The sequence below is a fragment of the Anser cygnoides genome, chromosome 2 (assembly GCF_040182565.1).
Source record: "Anser cygnoides isolate HZ-2024a breed goose chromosome 2, Taihu_goose_T2T_genome, whole genome shotgun sequence".
In the NCBI taxonomy this organism is placed as follows: Eukaryota; Metazoa; Chordata; class Aves; order Anseriformes; family Anatidae; genus Anser; species Anser cygnoides.
In genome coordinates, this window is record NC_089874.1 from 98537888 (window position 1) to 98559400 (window position 21513).

Genomic DNA, 21513 nt, shown 5'->3' on the forward strand with positions numbered 1-21513 from the left:
ACAGTGTGACCCCAAACCATCAGTGTGATCTGGTCGTATAAAAAGCAAATTGCCTGTATGAAAAATGGTCATCTGGGAAGAGACTTCATCCGCTGCAAAGACTGGCAATACTTTGTGAAAAGATGTTACATGTTTCATGTCAGCTGTGGGGAAGAAAGCTGAATTCAAGCTGTATCGAGCTGTCTGAGTTACAGGGGGAGACTAAAGAGCTTGCTGGTAGGCTTGGCAAGTCAAGGGTGGCTGTGGTTGCTGCCCATACACCCGTTACAGGTACGTACAGGTGCTGCCTTTCTGCAGCACTGTATGGCACAAGGACATGTGGTTATGAACTGGTCTTGAATGTATTCAGGCTGGGTACCAGAAGGAGCTTTCTAACTCCTGGGGGCAGTTTTGGTGCAGCTCTCCAGCAAGAAGTAAAATATCGTGTGTAATGCATCCAGTTGTGTCTATGGTGAGGGTTATTTGGGGCATTTGCTCCAGCCATAGCAAAGCACTAGCTTCACAACACAAGACCAGTGCCAGCCCCACAGCCTGATGATCCAAATGGTTTACCTGCCCAGCAGACCGGATGCAATGTGCATCTGAGCGAGCTTTATATAACCTCACCAGTGCGCCCAGGCAGCCGAGGGGGAGCAGAGCAAGGCTCCGTGCAAGTGAATGCACCTTACCTTGCTGAGGAGCAGAAGTCTTCCGACATCTGGCAGCACAGCTCACAAAAAGAGCAAGTAATTACTGAGAAACATTTACATGGCAGAGGCAGCCTGTACTGAACTCCACCAGCTGGAAGGAAAGTGCTCTTTCAGTCTTGGCAATACAGGGCTTGCCTCTCCATCACTGTGTTTGAAAGGACAACAACCATGCCTGACCCCTCTGCCTGCCCAAAGCTTGCTGCTGGATTTATGGCCTTATTCCTGACTGCTCCTGTTACCAGACTGCTCTCACGTCTCATCATGCAGGAGCTGTACCTTAGGGCAGGAAGGTGGCACGGGCTGAGGACCCGGGCAGCCCTTGTTCCCGAAAAGTGAGCGGTTTGCACTCTGGATGGAAAAACTTGCACAAAATGGAAGTGACAACGGGAAAGCAAATCTCGTTGACTGTCCAGCTGCCTCCCGGGCTTTCCCTGTGTAAAACTGATGACAGCGAAGCCAGACCAGACAAAACTTTCTGCCCACAGCAGGATGCCGAGGGGCTGTGCTCGGGATCCCTGCTGGCCCTCGGAGGGGGCTGCGGGTGGGTGGCTGGAAAGCCCCCGGCCGACAAAAGCGCTGGCTCGCCAAAGCCTCTGCCCTGCCGGCGAGCTCATTTCCTCGGATGCACCCGGGTTTGTGCAAACGCTCCCCGGGCGTGCTGGGCTTCCGCACGCCCAAAACCCAGCCCCAGCCCCTACGGCTCCCCCGGGGGCAGCGGCGGTGCGGTCGCCTTCCCCCTCGCCCCGCGGCCCATCGGGGGGCACGGAGCCGCCGGCGGGTGCCGGGGGAGGGGGCTGCCGTCACGTGTGCTCCTTCCTCCCCCTCCTCCTCCTCCTCCTCCTCCCTCTCCGCGGCGGCGGCAGCAGCCGGCAGGGCTCCGCTCCCTTTGTTGCAGCCGGAGGAGCAGCACAAAGGAGCGCGGCCGGGGCACGGCGCGGAGGCGGAGGAGGAGGAGGAGGAAGAGGAGGAAGAGGAGGAGGAGGCAGCAGCAGCGGGGAGGGGGGAGCTCCCTGCTCCCTGCGCCCCTCCCGGGCCAGCCCTGCCGGCTGCCGGCGGCGGCGGGGAGCTGGGGGGGAGCCGGCGGCGGCGGCTCCGTGCGGCCGCCTCGGCGGGGATGCTGAAGGGGTGCCGGGGGCCGGCGGAGAAAGGACGGAGCCGCCCGGGCGGCGCCGCGGGCTCCGCTTGATGCTGCGGGCCTGCCGCCGCCATCCCGCTGCTCCCCGGCCGCCCCTCGCCATGGTGGCGAGCAGCCCGGCCGCCGCCCGGCCGCGACCCCCGCCGCGAGGGGGACCCCCGGGGAGAGGGAGAGGGGGCCCCCCCCTGGCGCTGTGCTACACCTCGGCCCTGCTGCTGCTCGCCCTCTCGGCGCTGCCCGCCGGCCGCGCATCCCACCCCCTGCCCGCCGCCGAGTGCCAGGGCGGCGGCAAGGGGAAAGGCATCAACTGCTCAGGTAAAGCCCAGGCGGGGACGTGGGGAGGGGGGCGCACAAAGCCTTCCCCCGGCCTCGTCTCCGCGGGTGGTGGCGGGGGGGGGGGGACCGGCGGGGGGCAGCCCGGGGGGCGGCGACCCCATCCCCGTGCACACGGCTGGTGGCGGCACACATCCTGCCCTGCCCTTCGTGTTGGGCGAGGCTCAGACACGGGAAAACCCGGGGGGGTGCCCCGCTTTGGGTCCCCCCCCAGCGGTAGGGGGGTGTTTTTTGGGGTGGGGGGGGGTGGGGGGGGTGTTTGAGGCTGGGTTTGGTGTAGTGGAGCGGGGCTGGCGCGGCGGCAGCGCATCTTCAGGGATACGGGCTTTGTAAAGTCGGCCGAAGTCAAGGCGAACACTGTAAAGTTTACGTTTTGTTGCAAACACCCGTTTTCCTCCTACAAACCGGCAAGGCGAATCCGTTTTTCCCCGAAAAAAAAAAAATAAAAAAAAAATTTAAAATCCCGGTGCTCGCCTCCCCGCCGCTCTTTATAAAACAATGGGCTGTGCACCCGGCGGGAGGGCGGCGGGGCAGGCAGCTCTTCAGCCGTGCCTTCTCCAAGGTGATGAACATCCCCGGTCCCCGCTCCCAGCCCCGCTCCCATTGTCTGAAGCTGGGTGCGGAGGCAGCCGCCGCTCGGAGAGGCTCCCGGAGCCGGCCGGGAGGGGCTCTGAAAGTGCCCGGCAGCTCTCGGAGAAAGGGGGAGCAGCAGAGGGACCTTCCCCCTACCCCGGTTGCATTTTATAATAGGGATAATATCGTACTACTACTAATATAACATTCGCAGAGCAGCGCGCATCATCGCAAGATGGTTTTGCAATACCAAAAATCGCAGTGCTGGTCACTCTCCATAAGCTTATTTGTTCTTAATTTACCCAGGTCTGTCACCCACTGTATTAGTGTGTGATACCACGGTGCTGCTGTTTTGTCTGACTTTTTTATTGTTTGTACGAATACCACTTTTTATTATTATTTTTTAAAGAGAGTTTAATAGGTTAACATGCCACTGGCATTAGAGGCTTACCCATCAGAGACATGTGGGTCATTAGAGCAGGGCATGTGCATAAATCAGGGAGATTAAACATGGAAGGCTGATGAAATATACGAGGAAGTTTCTAAGACAATGTGGAACGCACGGATGACGATATTTAGAAACCATTACGGAAAGAGGGCTTTCCAACCTGGGATTGGAAAATCGCGTGCTGTATCAAATACATTCAGAATGGCACAGTCAAGTGAAAAAAGACAGAAGCAAGTGTACATGCTGTATGTGTATGTACGGCAGGCACTGGTTTTAGCGTAACTATAAAAATGGGGAAGAAAAATTGCATTTAAAAATGCAGCAGTCAGATTTTGCCGTGTGGTAACTGCCTCATGTATAACCGCAGTGTTTCGGTTCTCAACATTAATTTTAAAGGGACTAATATCAACACATAATATCTGGGACAGATTTTCCCCTCACTTGCCTCTGTATGGCCTCATTAACTTTTACTGGATAAGTTACTCCCCGCAAAAGATGACTTTCCTGTATTTACACGTGGGGCCAGACATTGACATTAGCACCTTTCTCAGTGGAGTGCTATCACACAACTTGCTATTTATGCAGAAAGTTATCCTTAAGAACTCCATCACTATCTTTTCTTCAAAAATTTGGACTCTCTAAATTAGTGTCCATATCCAGAGAAGCACAATTCATACCTTGCCCATTATTTGGTTGTTTTAATGTTTGTATCAGGTTGGCCGACTGCCCTGGAACAGTTTCTTAAACTTTTTGGGATGACCCCTGAGGCTGTAACTTTTTATCATCACTTGATTATGTAGCTATCCTTATTTACTGTTAAATTTTTAGGAAATACAAAACTCCTCTCCCTAATTCCTCCAGAGTATACTGATAAAGAAAGAGTTTGCTGTAACAAAAGAACATCGCGAGGTGGACAACACAGGCAGATAACATGAAAATCAAGACAGCTTTTTCAGCCTCGATTCTTCCCCTTCTGCACAGGCAGTGTAGTTTAGTCTTTTGTTGAATTATTGTATACTTGAATCAACACTGGCCAAGGGAAGATCATATAATTGAGTGATTAGAGCAGGAAGCAGAGAATAAAGACGTAGTTGAAGTTAATTGATGATGTGGACTTCTATGCATTTGTTTGTCGGTCGATCCCTACTTTGCTAAGCTAGGAAAACTGAAATAGCTCAGTTTTACCTAGAATACAGTAAAAAACAGAAGTTGGTATTTCTTTTTCTGGAAAAGAGAATAGACAAAAAATTTTAGGGTTTATGTTTTAGAGGTGTTACCTTATTCCCAGCTTTACCTGTAGTCATCTTCTGTAGCACTTCTGCTACTCGCTGACTGTCTGTAAGTAGGATGGAGTGATACTGTGATACTTGCTCCCCCGCTCGGGTTATGAGCCAGCCTTGTCCTTAATAAAGAACTCCTGTGAACTGCAGGAGGATGTTAAAGCATCCCGAGTGTGAAGGTAAGTTCAAAAGGTGGTTAGTTCATGAGCTGCACAGGGGAATTCCCACACTGCACGTGGGAATGTTGAGTTTTAGTCTGTCTGAATCTCCCGCGTGAGACATCCTCTGATCGTGTGGCAGCCACAGAGGCTGCAATTTACTATAACTGCCCAAATGCAGAGAATTTCAGTGAGGGGCATGCAGGCTTGACAGGGCAGTTTGTTCAGTGCATTGGCTTGGATCTGGGCACCCGGTGTTAATTAGCAGTGATATGTTTCTGTTGGTAAGCATTTCAGCTTGTTCTTCCTTCATGTGATCATGTATGCTTGTTTGGGATGATTTCACACGCCTCCTAGGAGTCTCATGGGCTATATGCTGCCCACGGTTTCTTAAAGTCTCTTTGAGCAAAGTGGGTGAAGATAATTTTACCTTAATTTTATCTTAGCTTATTCAGAACTGAATGAGGTCAAGGAAAAATTAAGGACACTTACTCTTTCACAGAATTCCTCTTCTGAGGAGCATGAATGCCTTTCTTTTGCACAACCATAACACTGAAATAGCTCATAGATGGAAGCAGATAGAAATTGCTAATTAGGGAGAAGAAAGGGAATAGGTAGACAAAGGAAAGTACCCATCCTGTGAATATGATGGCTGAGAATATGATGTGCTGTTTATTGAGCATAGAAGTATAAGCTGTCAAATAAGCTTGTAAATTTTTAGACAGGACAGCAGAGAAAGCTATAGAGGAGCCATCCTTTACCATACATACATTACCTTAACTTTCAATATGCTTTAGAGAAATGGCTTCTGCCCTGAAATAATTCATAAAGTAAATTAGACAGAGAATGTGAAAATAGTAGAAAAAAGAGAGGTGAAGCAGCGAATATGTTGAGCCAACAGAAGTACGGCAAGCACCAGCAAAACTTGTGTGTTTTAATATTTTAAAATACAGTAGGATGAGAAAGGAGGGGTAGAAATCAGCAGTGGAATTGAATCATCCTAAGGCTGGGCAACAAAAAGGGGGTTTTGAGAAGGGGTGGAAGTGGAAGGTGTTGACTGGTACCTGAGAAGAAGGGAGTAAGGAAACACCATGAGAAAAGATACAAAGCTGAGAAAGGGAGCAAATCACAAAGGATGGCAAGAATTAACCATGTTGTATGTTCTTATTTTCAAAGCATGTTTGTGTTCATGTGTGAACAGAGATTTAGAGAAAGGAGAAGAGCAACAGGAGATGGCAGATTTCAATGCAGATAAGGCAGGAACATCGAGGAACGTGGTCATAATCCTGAGCAGTGTAACAACAGAAGAGAAAAAATCACAGTAGTTGTTGATTTCTGCACGCCCTCAAAGAGGGAACAGTGCATTTAAAGTATGGCTCCTGTCACTGTTACTAGAGATGCATATGGTAACATCGAAAAGAATACCTCTTTTTGTCTAGCCCTTGCTTCTTGTCTACTTCCCACCATTGATGAACCTGTGCTCATTCAGAATTTGCAAGTCTTTGTCTTCAATGTCTCTTGCTGTTATTGTTGTTCCCCCATATCCTTGATGTGCAGCAGAGGCTGTGCAACTAGGGACTCTACTTCCATTACTTTGTTAGATGGCATCAAGTCTGATCTCCAGACCCCGTAGCTGGAATCCCCAAGCTTACTATTTCTATGTTAGCAGAAGAGGCACAGCATAGACATTTCAAGAAAAAAAAATAAAATTTGTTCAAGACTTGTCTGTGTACTACTTTGATGTGGTGTCTATAGCATATTCATACACCTGCTTTAATTAAGGACCAGCAATGAAGGATATGTCATCTGCAGTTTGTGTGTGGAGAGCTGGTGGTGCTCTCTAGTCCCTTGCTTCTTATTCCCTGTGGGGGTTATAGGAAATGACAAAAATGGAGGTCACAGACCTCAAACCAAAGTAGTGTAATACTTGGAATATCTTGCCTTGGTAGAAACAATCTCTGCTCGAACATGGCCCTTGCCTTTGCTACTTCTGCTTTCTTGCAAAAGGGTTTGGCAGTCACAGATAGAGACACTGAGAATTTTAAAAAATACCTGCCAAAAACTAAATGAACAAGAAGCTGGTAAGGTTAGAAGCACAACATTTGGGGCAAAACTACTAAGTGCCTAAGCAGTTTCCTAGGGAGATGACTATTCCATCACCTATGCAAGGGTTTCTGTCCTAGAAGCTTCTAAGATATGTCAACACTGAGGAGAAGGCACACTTTCAAAAATACTATTTACCATTATTGACTAATTACAGTCTTAGAGTTCAAACCAGGATAAAATGTCACTTTTCTGGTGCGTTGCCTATTATGTATGAGGTGTTGCAGTTGAAAGCTTCACTTTTTTCCTTAGGATAAGGCAGTCTAAATCGACTCACATTGGCACATCTACTCTGTGAGGTAAAGACTTGAGTGGGTTGGCCAAAATGAGTTTTGCATATGCTTTTTCTGAGTCTGGGCTTTTGTGCTGTATGAAGCTTGAGTCCATCTCCTGTTCCCATGGTGCAAGGGAAGAGCTGGACAAGAGCATGAAGCTGCCTTGGCCCTGCCTGTTCCCCATCCACCTGGCAAGCGTGAAGATGGATGTGGGTGGCTGTAAGCCTCAGGCGTTGATAGTCATGGGAGCTTGGCCTCAGATTTGTGCCTGAGCTCAGCCAGAATCAGATGTGGCCTCAGGACCGGCTTTTATCCGTGTTTGTTTTGGTGTGTCATTCTAAGGTATACCAGGCCAAAAGAATTTGTGTTAATGATACGAAGCCAGGTTGGCAAGAATGTAAAAGCAGTTTGGGAGTACAGGTTCAGGTAAATTAGCCTAACAGTTTTAAGAAATACATGTCTTGTTTGTTTGTTTGCATAGCTAAACTTGATCTAAAATGGTATACGCAACTTGAGTAATCGGTTATTTTTTCTAAGCTACTATGACTTATGTTCCCACAGATGAATTATAACAGTCTAGCCAAGTAAACTGTGATATGTGTTTGTGCCAACTGAACTTCTGAAATAAATGATCTAGACTCAGTCAGGTTACATATCACTTTGAGAAACTATCATAAGACACGAATATAAATCAGTCTTAAGTAAAAAGTAAAAACAATGATTAAAAAGAGAAATTAAAACTCAGATGGTAACATGCACATATCTGTTTCCCCTTAGTGTAATTATTTAGCCATGAAATGTCCTTGTAATGCAGATTCGTATGCTGATTAAAGAGTTGAAAGGTAATTAATGTGAAATTGAAAGTGTCAGAATAGCAGAAAATCATCTCATAACAGGTGTCACTCCATCATTTGCACTAGTGGGAACTGATGGCCTGATGGAGCAATTGAGGCTTGACTGAAGGGACTGGATAGATTCCAATTTCTTTACTGTTTCTTGAAAAAGGGAAAACAGGAGCTACGTTTGTCATGGCAAATATTGCCAAGAGAACCTTCCTTTTGTACTGAGACCTCTCTCATAACTTCCATTACAGGGAAAACAAGAAGTTTCTTTATTAAGACCCATTTATTGCTGTTGATGTGAGGATAAGTGTTTTGTACTTATGGCCTGACAGTGTTCTTCTAAAATTGACAGTAGGGTGGATAAAGTGAAAAGTTAATACTTACTTGGATGTGGGGAAAAAAAAAAAAAAAAAAAAAAAGAAAGAAAAAGCTGTGGTCAAAGTCTTTGAGGAAAGAAGTAGGAAGGCAGACAATTTAACAGATACTGACAAGAGGCTAGATTTATCTTTTTCCTGTAAAGACATGGTCACATTCCACCACTGATCAGTAAACTGAAAGTGCTTGTGACTTTTCCAGCCTGTAGCCAGATGTTGACTTGTGTCCATAGAGAGGGTAGAAGCAGTAGTTTCCAGAATAACTATAGTTGTAGCTTCTAGGTAAGAAAAAATGTTGAGCACCAGGGATGTTGAAAAAAGATCAATTTTTCTGATTCTAGATGACTACTTATCCTTCCTGGTAAGTCCCTACAGATGCTATAGAACAAAAGTGGAGTTTGAGGATGTGTTGGTATTTTTGAGATAAAATCCTGTCTTGTCATAAGCATTCAACAGTATCCAGTAGAGCTGAAGACCAAGAAAGTTCTATGTAAATTATTCTCTCTCTCTATATATATATATCTTTCTATCACAAGAATAGCTCAAGAAATAAGAAAACTATAATTAAATAATCTGCTATAAACTCAATAATTCTCTCTAATCTAAATGCTGCAGTTTATTCTTGTGTCATCTTGAAATTCTAACAATTCAGAAATCCAGAGAAATACAGGAAGGAAAAGAGGAAGGGTGTGAGAGAGTGGAGTTGTATTCTGCGGAGCTCCTAAGTGTGTAGAGAAGAGCATGTTGCACTAAATAAATCCACAGTAAATTTTATTATACGAAACCATTTCTTGACAAAATGGTTCTTCTTTTTGTAATACTTTTCTTCCAGAAAAGGATAGGAAGATAGAGACAAAATCTGGCTAGGAGTAAGTTCAGCAATCAAAATTGCCATCTGATGAAATTAAAGTTTCCTGGAGAACCTCATATCTGCTCCTTTGTTTTGATGAACAGCTACAACATATCTTTATTTCCAATTTCCTTCACAGCTGGCCTCATGGGGCTTTGAGGGCAGAATTATTTCCTCTTGCATTATTAGGGAGATATCTAGTAGCACCATTAGTTATTTAAATGTTTGGGCTTCATTGGTCATATGTTCTTCAAATTGTTTGTTTGTTTGTTTGTTTATTTTAAAGAAAGAATGTCAGGCCTGTTTATTCCCTTCAAGATTCTTACGAGGGAATATTTGTCTTGTGTGAAGTTGGGAGCAAGACTCCAGTGAAACTCTTGGAGCCCCTGGCCAGGTGATCAGAGGGGTTCTCTTCTTGCTGGCCCTGTCAAGTCCCCAGATTCCAGCTGGGTAGGGGCTGGGAGACCGAGCAGGCATTTGCCTAAATTTTGCAGAGGTGCATTTCTCTGTTCAGGATAGCATGTTAATGGTACACTGATATCAACGTTCAGTTTTTTTGAGTTGCTGTAAAAAAGCCTTACTGGTCACAGTGTGTTTTTGTGAGGAGGCGGTGTTTAACTAGCAAATCAGGATTTATTTTAGGATAATTTAAATTCTAATTATAGTAGACAATTTCTAAGGGCTGAAAAGACGAGTCTTTTCTGGTAATAGATTATGTGTTACAGCAACAGTGCTTAAAGGATCTGGTTCAAAATAAAATTAAATCCTTGTAATGCCTCTTTTTTGACTTAGTATTATAAAAATAAATTCAGTTGCAATTACAGTCTCGAAACAGTCACATTATATAACGGTGTTCAAGCTGGCAGGATCCTCATCCACGCTTCAAAAATAGTGTTAATTAAGACCAGCAGGAAAACATGCGAAAATGAAAGAGGAGAAAATCAAGAACAAGACAGAACTGTCAGTAAGTTTTCTGAAGGGAATTTTTCTCCTCTCTGTAGCTAACACATCCTCCCTGTGCCAGCTTCTACCAGGCTGGGACCTTGCTATATGCACCTCTAGATCTTCAAAGGGCGCGAACAGGCTGTGTGTTTTCCAAGCCTCATAGAGCATCCCGCCGGGCACAGCTGAGGAAGAGGAGCAATGAGCTTGGCAAGCAAGCACATAGGTGGTCAGGATGTGGAGCAGCTTTTCTCAAGTCTGATCTGGAGGCAAAGCCTTGGTGGGCAACCCCGTTTCAGCTACCTGGCCTGCTGGCCGGTGACAGCTGGGTTCCTCAAGGCAAGACACTGGGAGGGCTCCTCTGCCTCACACTGACCACATGGGACCAGTGTGAGAGCAGATGGAGGCAGCTGGGTGAGCCAGAGACCAGGCAAACTCCGGTTAATCTGCCCTTGAGTGTTGTAGTGTGTTTGAGATGAGCAAGAAACGCTTAACATTAGGAGCTCCAACTGCTTCACCTCAGACCCAGCTCTGCTTATTTCCCAGACGGACACATTGTGGCCCAGTTCCAGCAGCTTGCAGTGTTCACATACTGCAGGCCAACACACCTGCTTCAGATGTGTTTAACCGTAGTAACTCCTGTGACACGGCATCTGATGATGCAAGAAGGAGCACCCAGCCCACAATGAAATCGTGCTGTCACATCTACTTGCATATGACTATAGAAAACCTCATATAAACACACTTCAGCAGTGGGTGAGGAAGTGCTTCGTTGCTTAAACCTGAAGCATAGAGAAGTGTTTGTTGAACATTACAGGAGTTTGACTTGCTCTCCTATTCAGAGACTGGTTCACATATGGTTTCACACATAACTACAAAGAATGAGTGATTAGATAAGCATCATTTGCAGAAGTTGCTGAATTTCCTCCAAAATTTTAGTACAAACAAGAGTCTTCACGAATGCTGCATAAAAGTTTGAGATCTGGGCTAGCTCAAGGTGTCAGTGCATATGCAGAAAATGCCAAAAATAGACTAGGCATACAAAATGAGGGAATGCTTTTGAAAATGTAAGTTTTAATCTTTAAGGTGTCTGTAAGCCACAAGGCCAAGATACAAAATCAGTAGGTGATTGGTGGAGACATCTCAAACAGTGTTTTCAACAGGTATTTCCATAGAAAGGTTGATAAAAATTTGTCTTTATAGCAGTTTGTTGCTTTAAAGCTCGGGGAAGCACTGATCTAATTAAATCTTTACATTTTGCTAATTAGCATTGACTCTGATTGTGCGCTGCCTTTCTCTGATCCCTCAGGGAGAGGCAGAGGTCAGGGCATTGTGCCACGTGGGTTCTCCAGGGTAGAGGGGAGCAGCAAAACATCCTTTGAAAACCTAAAGGGATCCCCCCGAGACACAATGCCTGGTGTGGTGGTGGCAGATGAGCTGTTACCTTCCTGAAACTTGGTGTTTTAGGATAGATTTTCCTTCATCCTCAGTTTCTCTTGGAGGTTTACTGTGAGTTTTGCAAGGCAGAGTTCCTTTCCCCTGTCTTGACTGGGAGCATCATTTTGTGGAAGTATAATTTCAGGGTTGTAAAAGTGAAAATAAAATAGGCAGGCTCAGGTTAAGGTTATAGAACATTTTTCTCATGCAAAACATGGATTGGGAAGGCAATTTGTTTAATTGTTTTTCATCTCTAGTTATCTGCAAAGGATGTCCTTTTGTTTGCTTGTCCAGATAGTTACGCCTACAAAGAATGCCTTTGTGAAAATAGGTGTATGTGCTTGAAATGTACAAAATCAGTTCTGAGATGTAAGAAATACTCTTTTTCTTGTCAAAAACTAGTGGTTGTGGTAGGTAGGAAACAAAAATTTTGGCTAGAAGCAGAGAACAGCTGTCTTATTTTTTGTTTGTTTGTTTGTTTTTGCTAAAGAGAGAAGAGGTATATCATTATCTCAGTGCTCTTTGTTAAAATCCTGTCTGTAGTGTTGAAGAGTTATCCAGGTGAGAGAACACAACCTCCACATTTGCAAGTGATATTCACGCTGCTGGCTGAGCAAACAAAGAGGAACTGTGGAACCAGGCTCAGAATTTGAGTGTTTTGGGTGATTTATCTACCAGATGGTAAATGCAGTCCAACGTAAAAAATTAGTCTGGGAGCAAGGAATCAATCATCCAGCACACTGGTCAGGAAAGGGATTTGGGTGTTATAGCAGAAAAATTAATGAGCTGGCAATCCACTGCAGAGCGGCATTAAAACAAAAAGATACTACACTGTAATAAAAGAGTCCTCACACAGAAGACAAAAGAGATGAACGTAATGCTTTATTAGACACTTGATAAACCTAATCTAAAGCAGTGTATTACAAAAAAAAAAAAATCCTAAATCATTCAAACATAATGATTAAATAGTTCTGTAGTTAAACCTGCAAATAAGAGTTAATGTAGGAACATGAAGTTTTTTACTGCCTTCACATTTGTTTCCTAAATACGTAGTCTGTTGTGTCAAAGGGATTAAGTATTGGTATTCTATATTGCAGAAATATGCATTTCTGTGCTATTTAAAGTCACAGTACAATGCATTCGGAATTATCTAAAAAAGATTATGTAAAAGGTACCAATACTACTTATAGAATAAGTATTTCTTTCTATAAACATCTTGAAAATGTGTCCCTAGCCTCTTTCAGTTACTTAAGCTACAAGAGTTCAGCATACTGACACTCGAACAACCAAAAGATCTCCATGACTTTTCTCTGATTTTCATGGGGAGTCTCCAGCTAGAAGGACTGAGAAAAGGTGGTTCCTGTGTTCAATTTCCACTTTTATTTTATTTTTTTAATTCAGAGGATTGGATGTAAGTTAGGCATTTTGGGAGGTGATGCGATGTGCAGGCTTCTTCTGGGAGGATGAAGAACAACAGCAGGACCGAGCCTTGCTGGTGTGGGGCTTCTTGCCACAGGTGGAAGATGTGGTGGTGGATCCCATCTGAAGCCTGAGGCAGCAATGTGACTTCTGTGATAGCCAGTAGCTGGAAGAAGTGGGTTGGAAAGTCTCTCTCTTCTACTGCAGAAAGCCACGTGAAAGAAGTAGATAGGAAAGTAGGTTGGTTCTGCTACAGAAAGCTACCTGAAACTGCTCTCATGTGTCCTCCATTTTTATTATTTTATTAACCACTTCTATTTCTGAAAACAGACAAGGACATAAGAAGATAGGAATCCTTGATGCCTTACTGTCCTCCGATTTTGTTTCTTCTTTGGTGTGTCTATTTGTTTTTTCGTGCAGGTCGGGGTTGGTATGTTGGTTAACAGCTAGCGAAGCACACAACAAAAATTTTGTCCCTGGACATCATACCAATGTAGTACCCAGATTTTCTTTCACTTAGTTGGTATTTCCTGTTTTTTGTTTTTGTTTTTAAATTCTTCATGGAGAAAGGTTTCTACAAACACAGGGGCAAGAAAGGAGCCGACTGTCTGACTACAGAAACAGAGGAGTGAAACCCACTACCTAAGGCATTTTTTTCAGAGTGCTAATCACTGCTTAAAATCAACAAGAGCTCCTAGATCATAGTCCCTGTGATTTATCTATGTACAGAAAAACAAACAAACAAACAGATTTATCTACGTACAGAGTAAGCAGGAAGAACCTGCAAATATTAGTCTCATAGAGCTGTACTGATTAAGGGTGTAGAAACACTTAATGATTTTCCATAGGCTTTTACAGGAGCTGTAGCAAAACCTATACCAAAGGGATGGACTCAATTGCCTACATTTCTTGCAGACAGAAAGACATCTTTGCCTTAAAATTATGCAGGGCATGTCAAAGTAGCTTCTGACACAGTGCTGGGTTATACTTATGCAGCTTCAGTGCACCAGGTTCAGCCTTAGTGTAAATAGCAGCTATATCTCCACCACTGGTTGTTTATCTTGAGGCTGAAATTGGCCTTTTATTTCTTCTCAGTTATATGGGCGTGAGACAAAGGGCAGAATTTAGCCACGTACATATTTACATACAGGGATTTCTGCTTCTCCCTTTCTCCCCCATATTTGTATGAAAATTTGTTGGCTGTATTTTCCTGTCGTTTTGGAGGGGCACAACATTGCTGAAGAGGGCTGAGCAAGGGCTGCGGGCTGAGGGTGCCTACAGCCCTGCATCTGAACAGAAAAGGCGGGTTAAATTCAGACTGGCAATGGCAAAGGATCTATCAGTGCTATTGCAGCTAGATGATTCAGAGCAGATGCGGCCATGCATCTGTGATCCTAGTCTTGTGCCCCCTTTCCCCCCCTCTCTGACTTGCTGTATGAGGGGGGAGGAAGGGACTCCCCTCCTTGCACACTGGGCTGAGTGTTGGAGGACACCTGGCAAAACCTCAATGTCCTTTTCTCCCTCTAAATGAGGGCAAAATGAGAACCAACAAGTTTCTTGAATCTCTGCTGTAAAGCAGGTAATAGAAGCTAATTTATGGCAATTAGGAAGCCTCCCTCAAGAGCTGTAAGCTGACACTGGGCACGTTTTGGCACAGGCTGCTCACACCGTGCTCCTCAGCCCTGGGAACCACAGGGAAGACAACTCATGAGCTGGCTAATCCGGCGTTACATTTGCTGAGGGAATCCCCAGTGGGGAAGAGTGAATAATTTCCACCTGCTTTGTGCTGCATGAGTGGCACGACAGGAACGAAGGCAATCGATGAATGTATCTGAAGGAGAGGCAGAATCTTGGCCATATTTTAAATAAAGCCTGTTTCTTTGTCCGAAATGAGGGGTGTCACAGCACCTGGACGTGTTGGCTGACTCGCCCAGCTGGTGGGCAACAGAGTCCGTCATCTCTCTGTACCTACAACCCTGGTGGCAACCAGACACGACGTGTGGATCCCATGCTGTAGCATGGCTATAAATTCCCAGCTCCTGAAAATCCTCTCGAGACCATCAGAAGGGGTTAGCAGAAGCTTCGGGAATCATATTTCTCCTTGCATTTCGGTAAGGATAAACGAGCAGGCAGAAAGGAATTATTAGCTATAGATTTAGCTGACAAGACTCTTTGCGGGAGGTAAACGTATTTCAGTAAGCCGAACAACTCCTCAGCAGTGATTTGTTTTTTTTTAAAGTGTAATGCAGTTGTTAAAGTTTGAAAGCAGCAGGGCTTGTGACTCGGCTCTTTCCTGGTCTGTAACTTACTGGTATTAGAAGAATTCATTAAGTAGCCTGAATGAGCAACCAGGGGCTTGTTTGTTTGTTTTCTCCCCATGACTTTTATGTCACTGATGGTTCTGTTACTTTTCCAGGGTTTTCCTGACTGTTTAATTATGGTTTTCAAAACTGGCCCTAAATAGCGTAGTGTATGGCTGTTTGGAGGAGAGAGTTTATGCAAATCTAATTATTCTCCAGCACTATTCATAGTGTTTATGTTTCAGGGATATTACACAAGAGTTAACTTATTTCCTTTCTCTGTATACAAAATAGGATTCTATTGCTATTTTTACGTAGGTATGTGTATCATAAGAATATACTGCAATAATTTTTTAATTTACAGATGTGTTAAGGGATTCTAATGAGACCAAACTGCAAGAGGAAACTGATTTTTTTTTTTATTATTAATTTGAAAACTAGCAGATTTAACTGTTACATTTTAATCTCATAAATGGAAAATACTCTCTTGTTGGAATTAGCTTCCGTATAACATTCTGAAAATAAAAAGGTACTTCATCTTTCATTTGAAATCAGTAGCTACTTAAGGTATTTTTATAAATTCTTGATTTTAATGTAGACTGGCGGGGCCCATAGAGAGCCAAAGCTATAATTCCCTCTAATTAAGTTTTCAAGTGTATCCCTGTTGTTTCCTTCTTGAAAAGGTCCATAGCTTTAGAACAGTCAATTCTGGTATTAAAATCTTTCAGAACACAAACACCACAACGTCCTTGAGTTTTTTCTTTGGTTAGATAACTCACGCTTATAAGTCCATTTTTTGTTTCCTATATCTAGCTAAGTTCTGTAACTCACTTAGAAATAGGCATTTTTTCCTGTGCTTTTAGATAGACAGGTAATATTTACATAAAAGAGGCTGCTGTACAGGCTGATTGCCATGCTGACAGTCTGTCATCCATATGCCTGCAGGAGATCTCCTGTGTTGTTGAACCATCGTGGTCGCTATTTCTGCACTGAAGCCTACTCCTCAGAAATGTCCATTTCTTTCTGATTGATCCTTATATGTACTTAACCATCTCTTATCAATAGATTTTTTTTTTTAAAAGCTTAATAAGAAGCTTATTTTAAAGAAATGGAATTAAAAGAATAGACTTTATTGACATTATTATAAGAATATCTTGCTCTTATAGCTTCTGTTCAGAAATTTCCCACTTCATGAAGATAATCAGTAACATTTTTTGATGTATTTTCAAAGATGTCTAAAACTTGCACATGGACCAGAGAAGTCTGAAAACTGCCTTGCACCTTTTTTATGTAAATTAATGTTTGGTTGAAAACTTGAATGTTAGAAAAATAACGTATTAGGGTACTTAGCTTTTTTCAATAGAAGTTAATGTATTCACTGAACAGCTTCTACTGATGTGAGATATCACATCCCATTTAAATTACTTTGAGGAAAACAACAAAACAAAACAGAACAAACAAACAAAAACCCCAAAACCAAACCAAACCAAACTAAAAAAAAAAAAAAAAAGGCATTCAGGCAATGAGAAATGCCAAATTAGTGAGTATATCTGGAAAGTCTGATTTGAGCAACTTGTCTAGCATTGCACAAGGACATAAGAATTGTATTTGCTCAAAAAATAAAATAATTTGGGAATCTTTTTTCTGAGTACTTGATTTGTTCTTTCGTTATGGCTTATCATAAGTTCCTTAAAAAAAGAAAAAAATAAATAGAAAAGGAGAACTCTTCCCATCAGCAGCTAGGGAAAACACAGAAATTTTGTAGGGCAGACTGATTTTTAAAAGGCTGTGAGCAAGGTTAAAACCATTATATCCTGGCAGAGACCTCTCACTTGAATTAATGGCATAATGGGTACCATTGAAAGTAGTTCTCCTATGTCAACCACCACCTGAAAAAGAGAATTTTTCTACACACTGGCTTGAAAGCAAGGACCTTGCAATCCCCATCTCTCTGTCAAGGCCTGGGATCAAGTGTATTGCAAACCCCTTTTGATAGCCTACAGTTTCAGGTGGATTGGTTGGATTTTCACCTGGCAGAAAAAGATGGCCTCAGCCTTGGAAAACCCAAGCCCAAATTAAGGTACGGTTTTATGGAGAGTTGCCATTGCCCATGGTTCCACCCTCCTGCTGCTGGCTGTGCATCCCACCACAGGCCTTGTCCCACCTCAGCCTTTAGTAAACCCTGCTCTCAACCAAGTACCCTCAATAAGAAGTGGCACACCAGTAATGCAGCAAAGAGTGGGTATTTTCTTCTCTCAGTGTTATTAGTGGCACCCTGACTGTTGTGACGAGTGCCAGATGCGACAGGGCCACGAGGTGGAGAGCAGAGAGAGGTAAAGAGGAGAATTGTGGCCTTGTCCCCATTAGCACCAGCCAGCAGCCTGCAAAACCATACCCTCACTGCACCTAGAAAAAGAGTTGCAATCACTACGGGTGCCAGTATGTTATGTCTTATGCCATAGGTTCTCATTGCTATGCTGAAATAATGGATTTCTGTATTTCTTCCTGCATAATGGGCAGAAAGCTTGTGAAGTCAAGATCTGATCTTTCTGAAGATGGGCAGTCTGTGGGGGGCGTCTGTGGGGTGTGCACAGGGCCATGTTGCCAGAGAAACTTCCTGCAGTTTTTCAGTGTAACCGAAGACTTTCAGACATAAAAGGTTTGTCCCCCTTTTCAGAGTCTTACATAGCCAGCATAAAAGCACTGTGTATGATTCATTTAATTTGCCTTGTTCTTCATGTTACACTCCACTAAATACACTTACTTTTATTTCTGCCATTCCACATGGCAGAATTTATCTGCAAGAAAGGAATTTAACTGCAAGAAAGCTTTTATAGACAGGGTGAAGCAGCAAAACACTAGGCAGGAATCTAATGCAAGATGTTAAGCACCATCTTTCAGGAAATTGAGGAGCAATTAAACTTCTTATTCCACTAAAGAACTTGAAACCTGTAAAGTAATACGGTAGCGTAATGGGAAGCAGCGCTTAATGAGCTTATGCAGTTACTGCAAGTTAAAAACAGTTGCATGTTTGGCAAACAAAATACTGAGAATACATTATCATTAAACGGTGGTGATAATGTAGTCAAAACAATAGCAAAATACATAAGCTTCACAGAGCTATTAAAATTACTGTATCTTCTAAGAGGAGCAAAAACCAGCTAAGAAAACAAAACACAGCTGTAGCAAAAACAAAACCAAAACCCAAACCAAACCAAACCAAAACACAGGATTAAACCAGAAAAGCATGCAAGCTAATGAAAAAGAGCAATCAAGTTCACCTGGGATAGGAAAGAAAAAAAAAAAAAAGAAAAGAAAAGAAACATACTATAAACCTTTTATCTCAGAGGAATCCTCTTTTTGAGTGTTAGCCTCTCTGGAAACGTGCTCAGTGGGAGATTTTAATCACCGAATCAAACAAGTAATAGAAACATTAATGATTTCTAACCTGCTCAAACTCGGCATCTCTTGGGTCTGCTTCATCATCTGAACTTACAAGATCTGCATCTGCCAGCTTGACTTGAGAGCATGAAACTCAAGGCACAAAGCAGGCTTTTTCTGAGAACTGTGTGAACCCTCTCCCTTCAGCAAGGCAGCTGATTTGAAACACGGCATGAAGCATAGAGTCTTTTCCCTTGTGTTTATGGAAACAGCCTTCCCTACTGGACCATACGGAAACTGAAGACAGGGTGGCTGTACTGTCCTTCCACTCCTGCCCCTTCCAGTCCAGCTCCCACAGTCTGTCTGTCCCACCTGTATTTTCTTGGTTTGAAAGGAAGACCACTGTGGGAGATGGTGTCAGAAGTCTGAATGAAGGATTTCACCTCCACCGCTCTCCCTTCTGACCCTTCCTTCATGGAAGAAAACGAGCTGGGTCAAGCCCGATCTGCCCTTCAAAAATCCCTGCTGCCTGTTCCTGCTAGCCTTTCTGTCCTTTCTGTCTTCAGAGATGGATCCTGAGAGGATGTTCTCCAGGGGATTTTCCAGGGGCTGAGGTGAGGCCGACCAAATGATTGTTCCCTGGGTCCTCTTCCTTGACCTCCCTAAAGCTGGGAATCATGTTAGCTTTTTCCCACTCATCAGGGACCTCCCCCTGCAACCTTGATTTTTCACAGGTGATTGATACCAGCCTTGCAGTCACATCAGTCAAATCCTGTCAGGTCCTTGGGTGAAACCCATCTGGCCTGATGGAGCTGAACATACCCATTTTTTCCGAGCGGTCTCTAACCTATTGCTACTTTGCCATTGGCTGTCCCTCATTTTTTCTGAACAGTGTTGATACCTGCTGGGATTTGAGAGCAAGCTTTGTCTATGAAGACTTCTAAGACAAACAGGACACCAAGTGCTTCAGCCTATTCTTTGATGCCTATTGCTTCTCTCTTCCCCATCCATCCACAGACACATTTTTTTTCTGGAATTCCTCTTGCATATAGCACTCCCATAGAATTGTTTCTTTTTAACCTTAATGTCCCTTGCTAGCTCCAGCTGGGCTTTTGCTTTCCTTTTTTTTTTTTGTGTCAGAGTGCCCAGGCAATGCTTTTACTCCTTTGTTGCCTATCTGTATTTACACTTGCGTGCTCCCTTTCTGTGTGTTTTCAGTTCATTAAGAATCTTCTTCTCAGCCAAGTGGGCAGGCTGCCAAAAAGGTGAATGTAAGACAGGGAACAGTCAGAGCAATATGAAGGTGTACCTGTGAAAAACACGGCGGGTGACTGACTTTTCTTAAGGAGACAGATTTTTGCCGATGAGGACAGAGACTGGCTGTAAAATGAAATTTAATGGTGTCTTTGTTTGCCCAGGAGCAGGATGTTGAGTATAAGGATATCAGAGCAGGTTGAAATGTCAGACTGTTCATCCTGCTTTTTTGGTAAAGTTTTTGTTTCATGCTGTCATATTACTGCAGCCACATTGCTACCAAGATAGGTGTACACAATTTACAGTGTCTTGGAGTCAAGAGTGGAGAGGCCAACAGAGAAGTAACAGAACCAAGACCTTTCTGAGGCAATGGAAATTTTCTGTCCGTCTGTGTAGGAAGAACCTACTGAAAATTACTGTCTAAGAGAAGCTGGAGAGGGTAATTGGCTGGATGTCAGAAAAGGTGTGGCAGGATGGCAGAGCAAGCTCTGTGGAATGAAGAAGGTTATTCATCAGAGAAGAGAAATTTGAAGATTAAAAGACCAGAAGGAAGAGTTTATTATTAAGTCTGGGTCAAATGGTTGAGATGGGCTAAAACAAGCAAGAAGGGAGAGGTCCAGTCAGAAGTCAATGAAGATTAAAATGGCTTGAGTTCAAGGTAAAAGTTAAAGGAAGAGGGAGAGGCAAATGTAAGAACAGAAGGAATAGTTAAAAAAGGGAGTTTGAGATGTGGGCTTGAAGAGAAAGAGAAAAGGTTTTGCCGGTCTTGAGGAGAAGGTCATGAGGCCAGCAGGTGAGAGCAGCAGCCCTACATAGCATTGGAGAGCATGGGTTGTTGCAAGAGAAGAGGCTCCCAGTGGTGGTGAGACAGAGTGCAGGAAGGGCACGGCCATGCGAGCGTGGCAGGAGAGGATGCAGCAGCACAGAGGCTGCTGCCAGAAAAGAACAATTGAAAGGGCTTTGAGAGAGAGAGAAAAGAGAAATGGATGGTCTTGGATCCAGCTGAGGGAATGGTTAAGTGGGGGAAACAGTAAATTAAGAGAGAAGAGCAACATGATGAAGACACCAGAGAAAAAAACTCCTGCATTAGGAGGCAGGAGAGGGGAAATCTGTTCATCAAAATCTAATTTATTTCTTCTGTCTTCTGTCTTTCTTAAAACAACAAAAAGCAGTAAAAACAACCCTTCCCCCCAACAAACATATCTTTATTTAAATGCTTTTGTCAGTCACTGTGGTTTCCAATTAGAAATATATACAATATATATGTATTTTTTCTGTACTCCTCCATTTAACAAACCATTAGGAAAAATGACAGATTAAAACCCTAATCCTGAATATATGCACGTGCTTAATTCTGAAGTCATATACTTATGTTATTAACTGTGTTGTTAGATCAGAGCTGGAGTGCTCAGCTGCTTTAATATATTAAAAATAAAGATGTTTTCAAAAAAGGATTTAGTGCTCTTTCAGATTTAAGAGTTTTGGATACTAGATCAATAATACTGAAAAAAAAAACACTCAAAGACGTGATTTCTGATTTGTGATCATATCTTTCTACAACAGTAATTTCCACACATTTACCATTCAAGAGATTTTCAAATGTGCAATATAAAGTTATTTACTTAATATTTATTGGTACTTTTGAAAATTTCCTAATTTATTTTAGAAAAAAAGTATCTTCAAATCCAAAATTAAATCAAGATACATGTGATGCTGGACC

General features: G+C 43.4%; 1 protein-coding gene across 1 annotated transcript in view; it reads left to right on the forward strand.

Annotated features, from left to right (window-relative positions):
- The first annotated feature begins 1401 nt into the window (after positions 1-1401).
- Positions 1402-21513, forward strand: part of TMEFF1 (transmembrane protein with EGF like and two follistatin like domains 1) — a 128537-nt gene continuing 108425 nt past the window's right edge. The window contains exon 1 of the mRNA XM_048079575.2: positions 1402-2139. Coding sequence (XP_047935532.2) covers positions 1875-2139 — 265 coding nt within the window. The 5' untranslated portion in view covers positions 1402-1874. The remainder of the gene's footprint in view (positions 2140-21513) is intronic.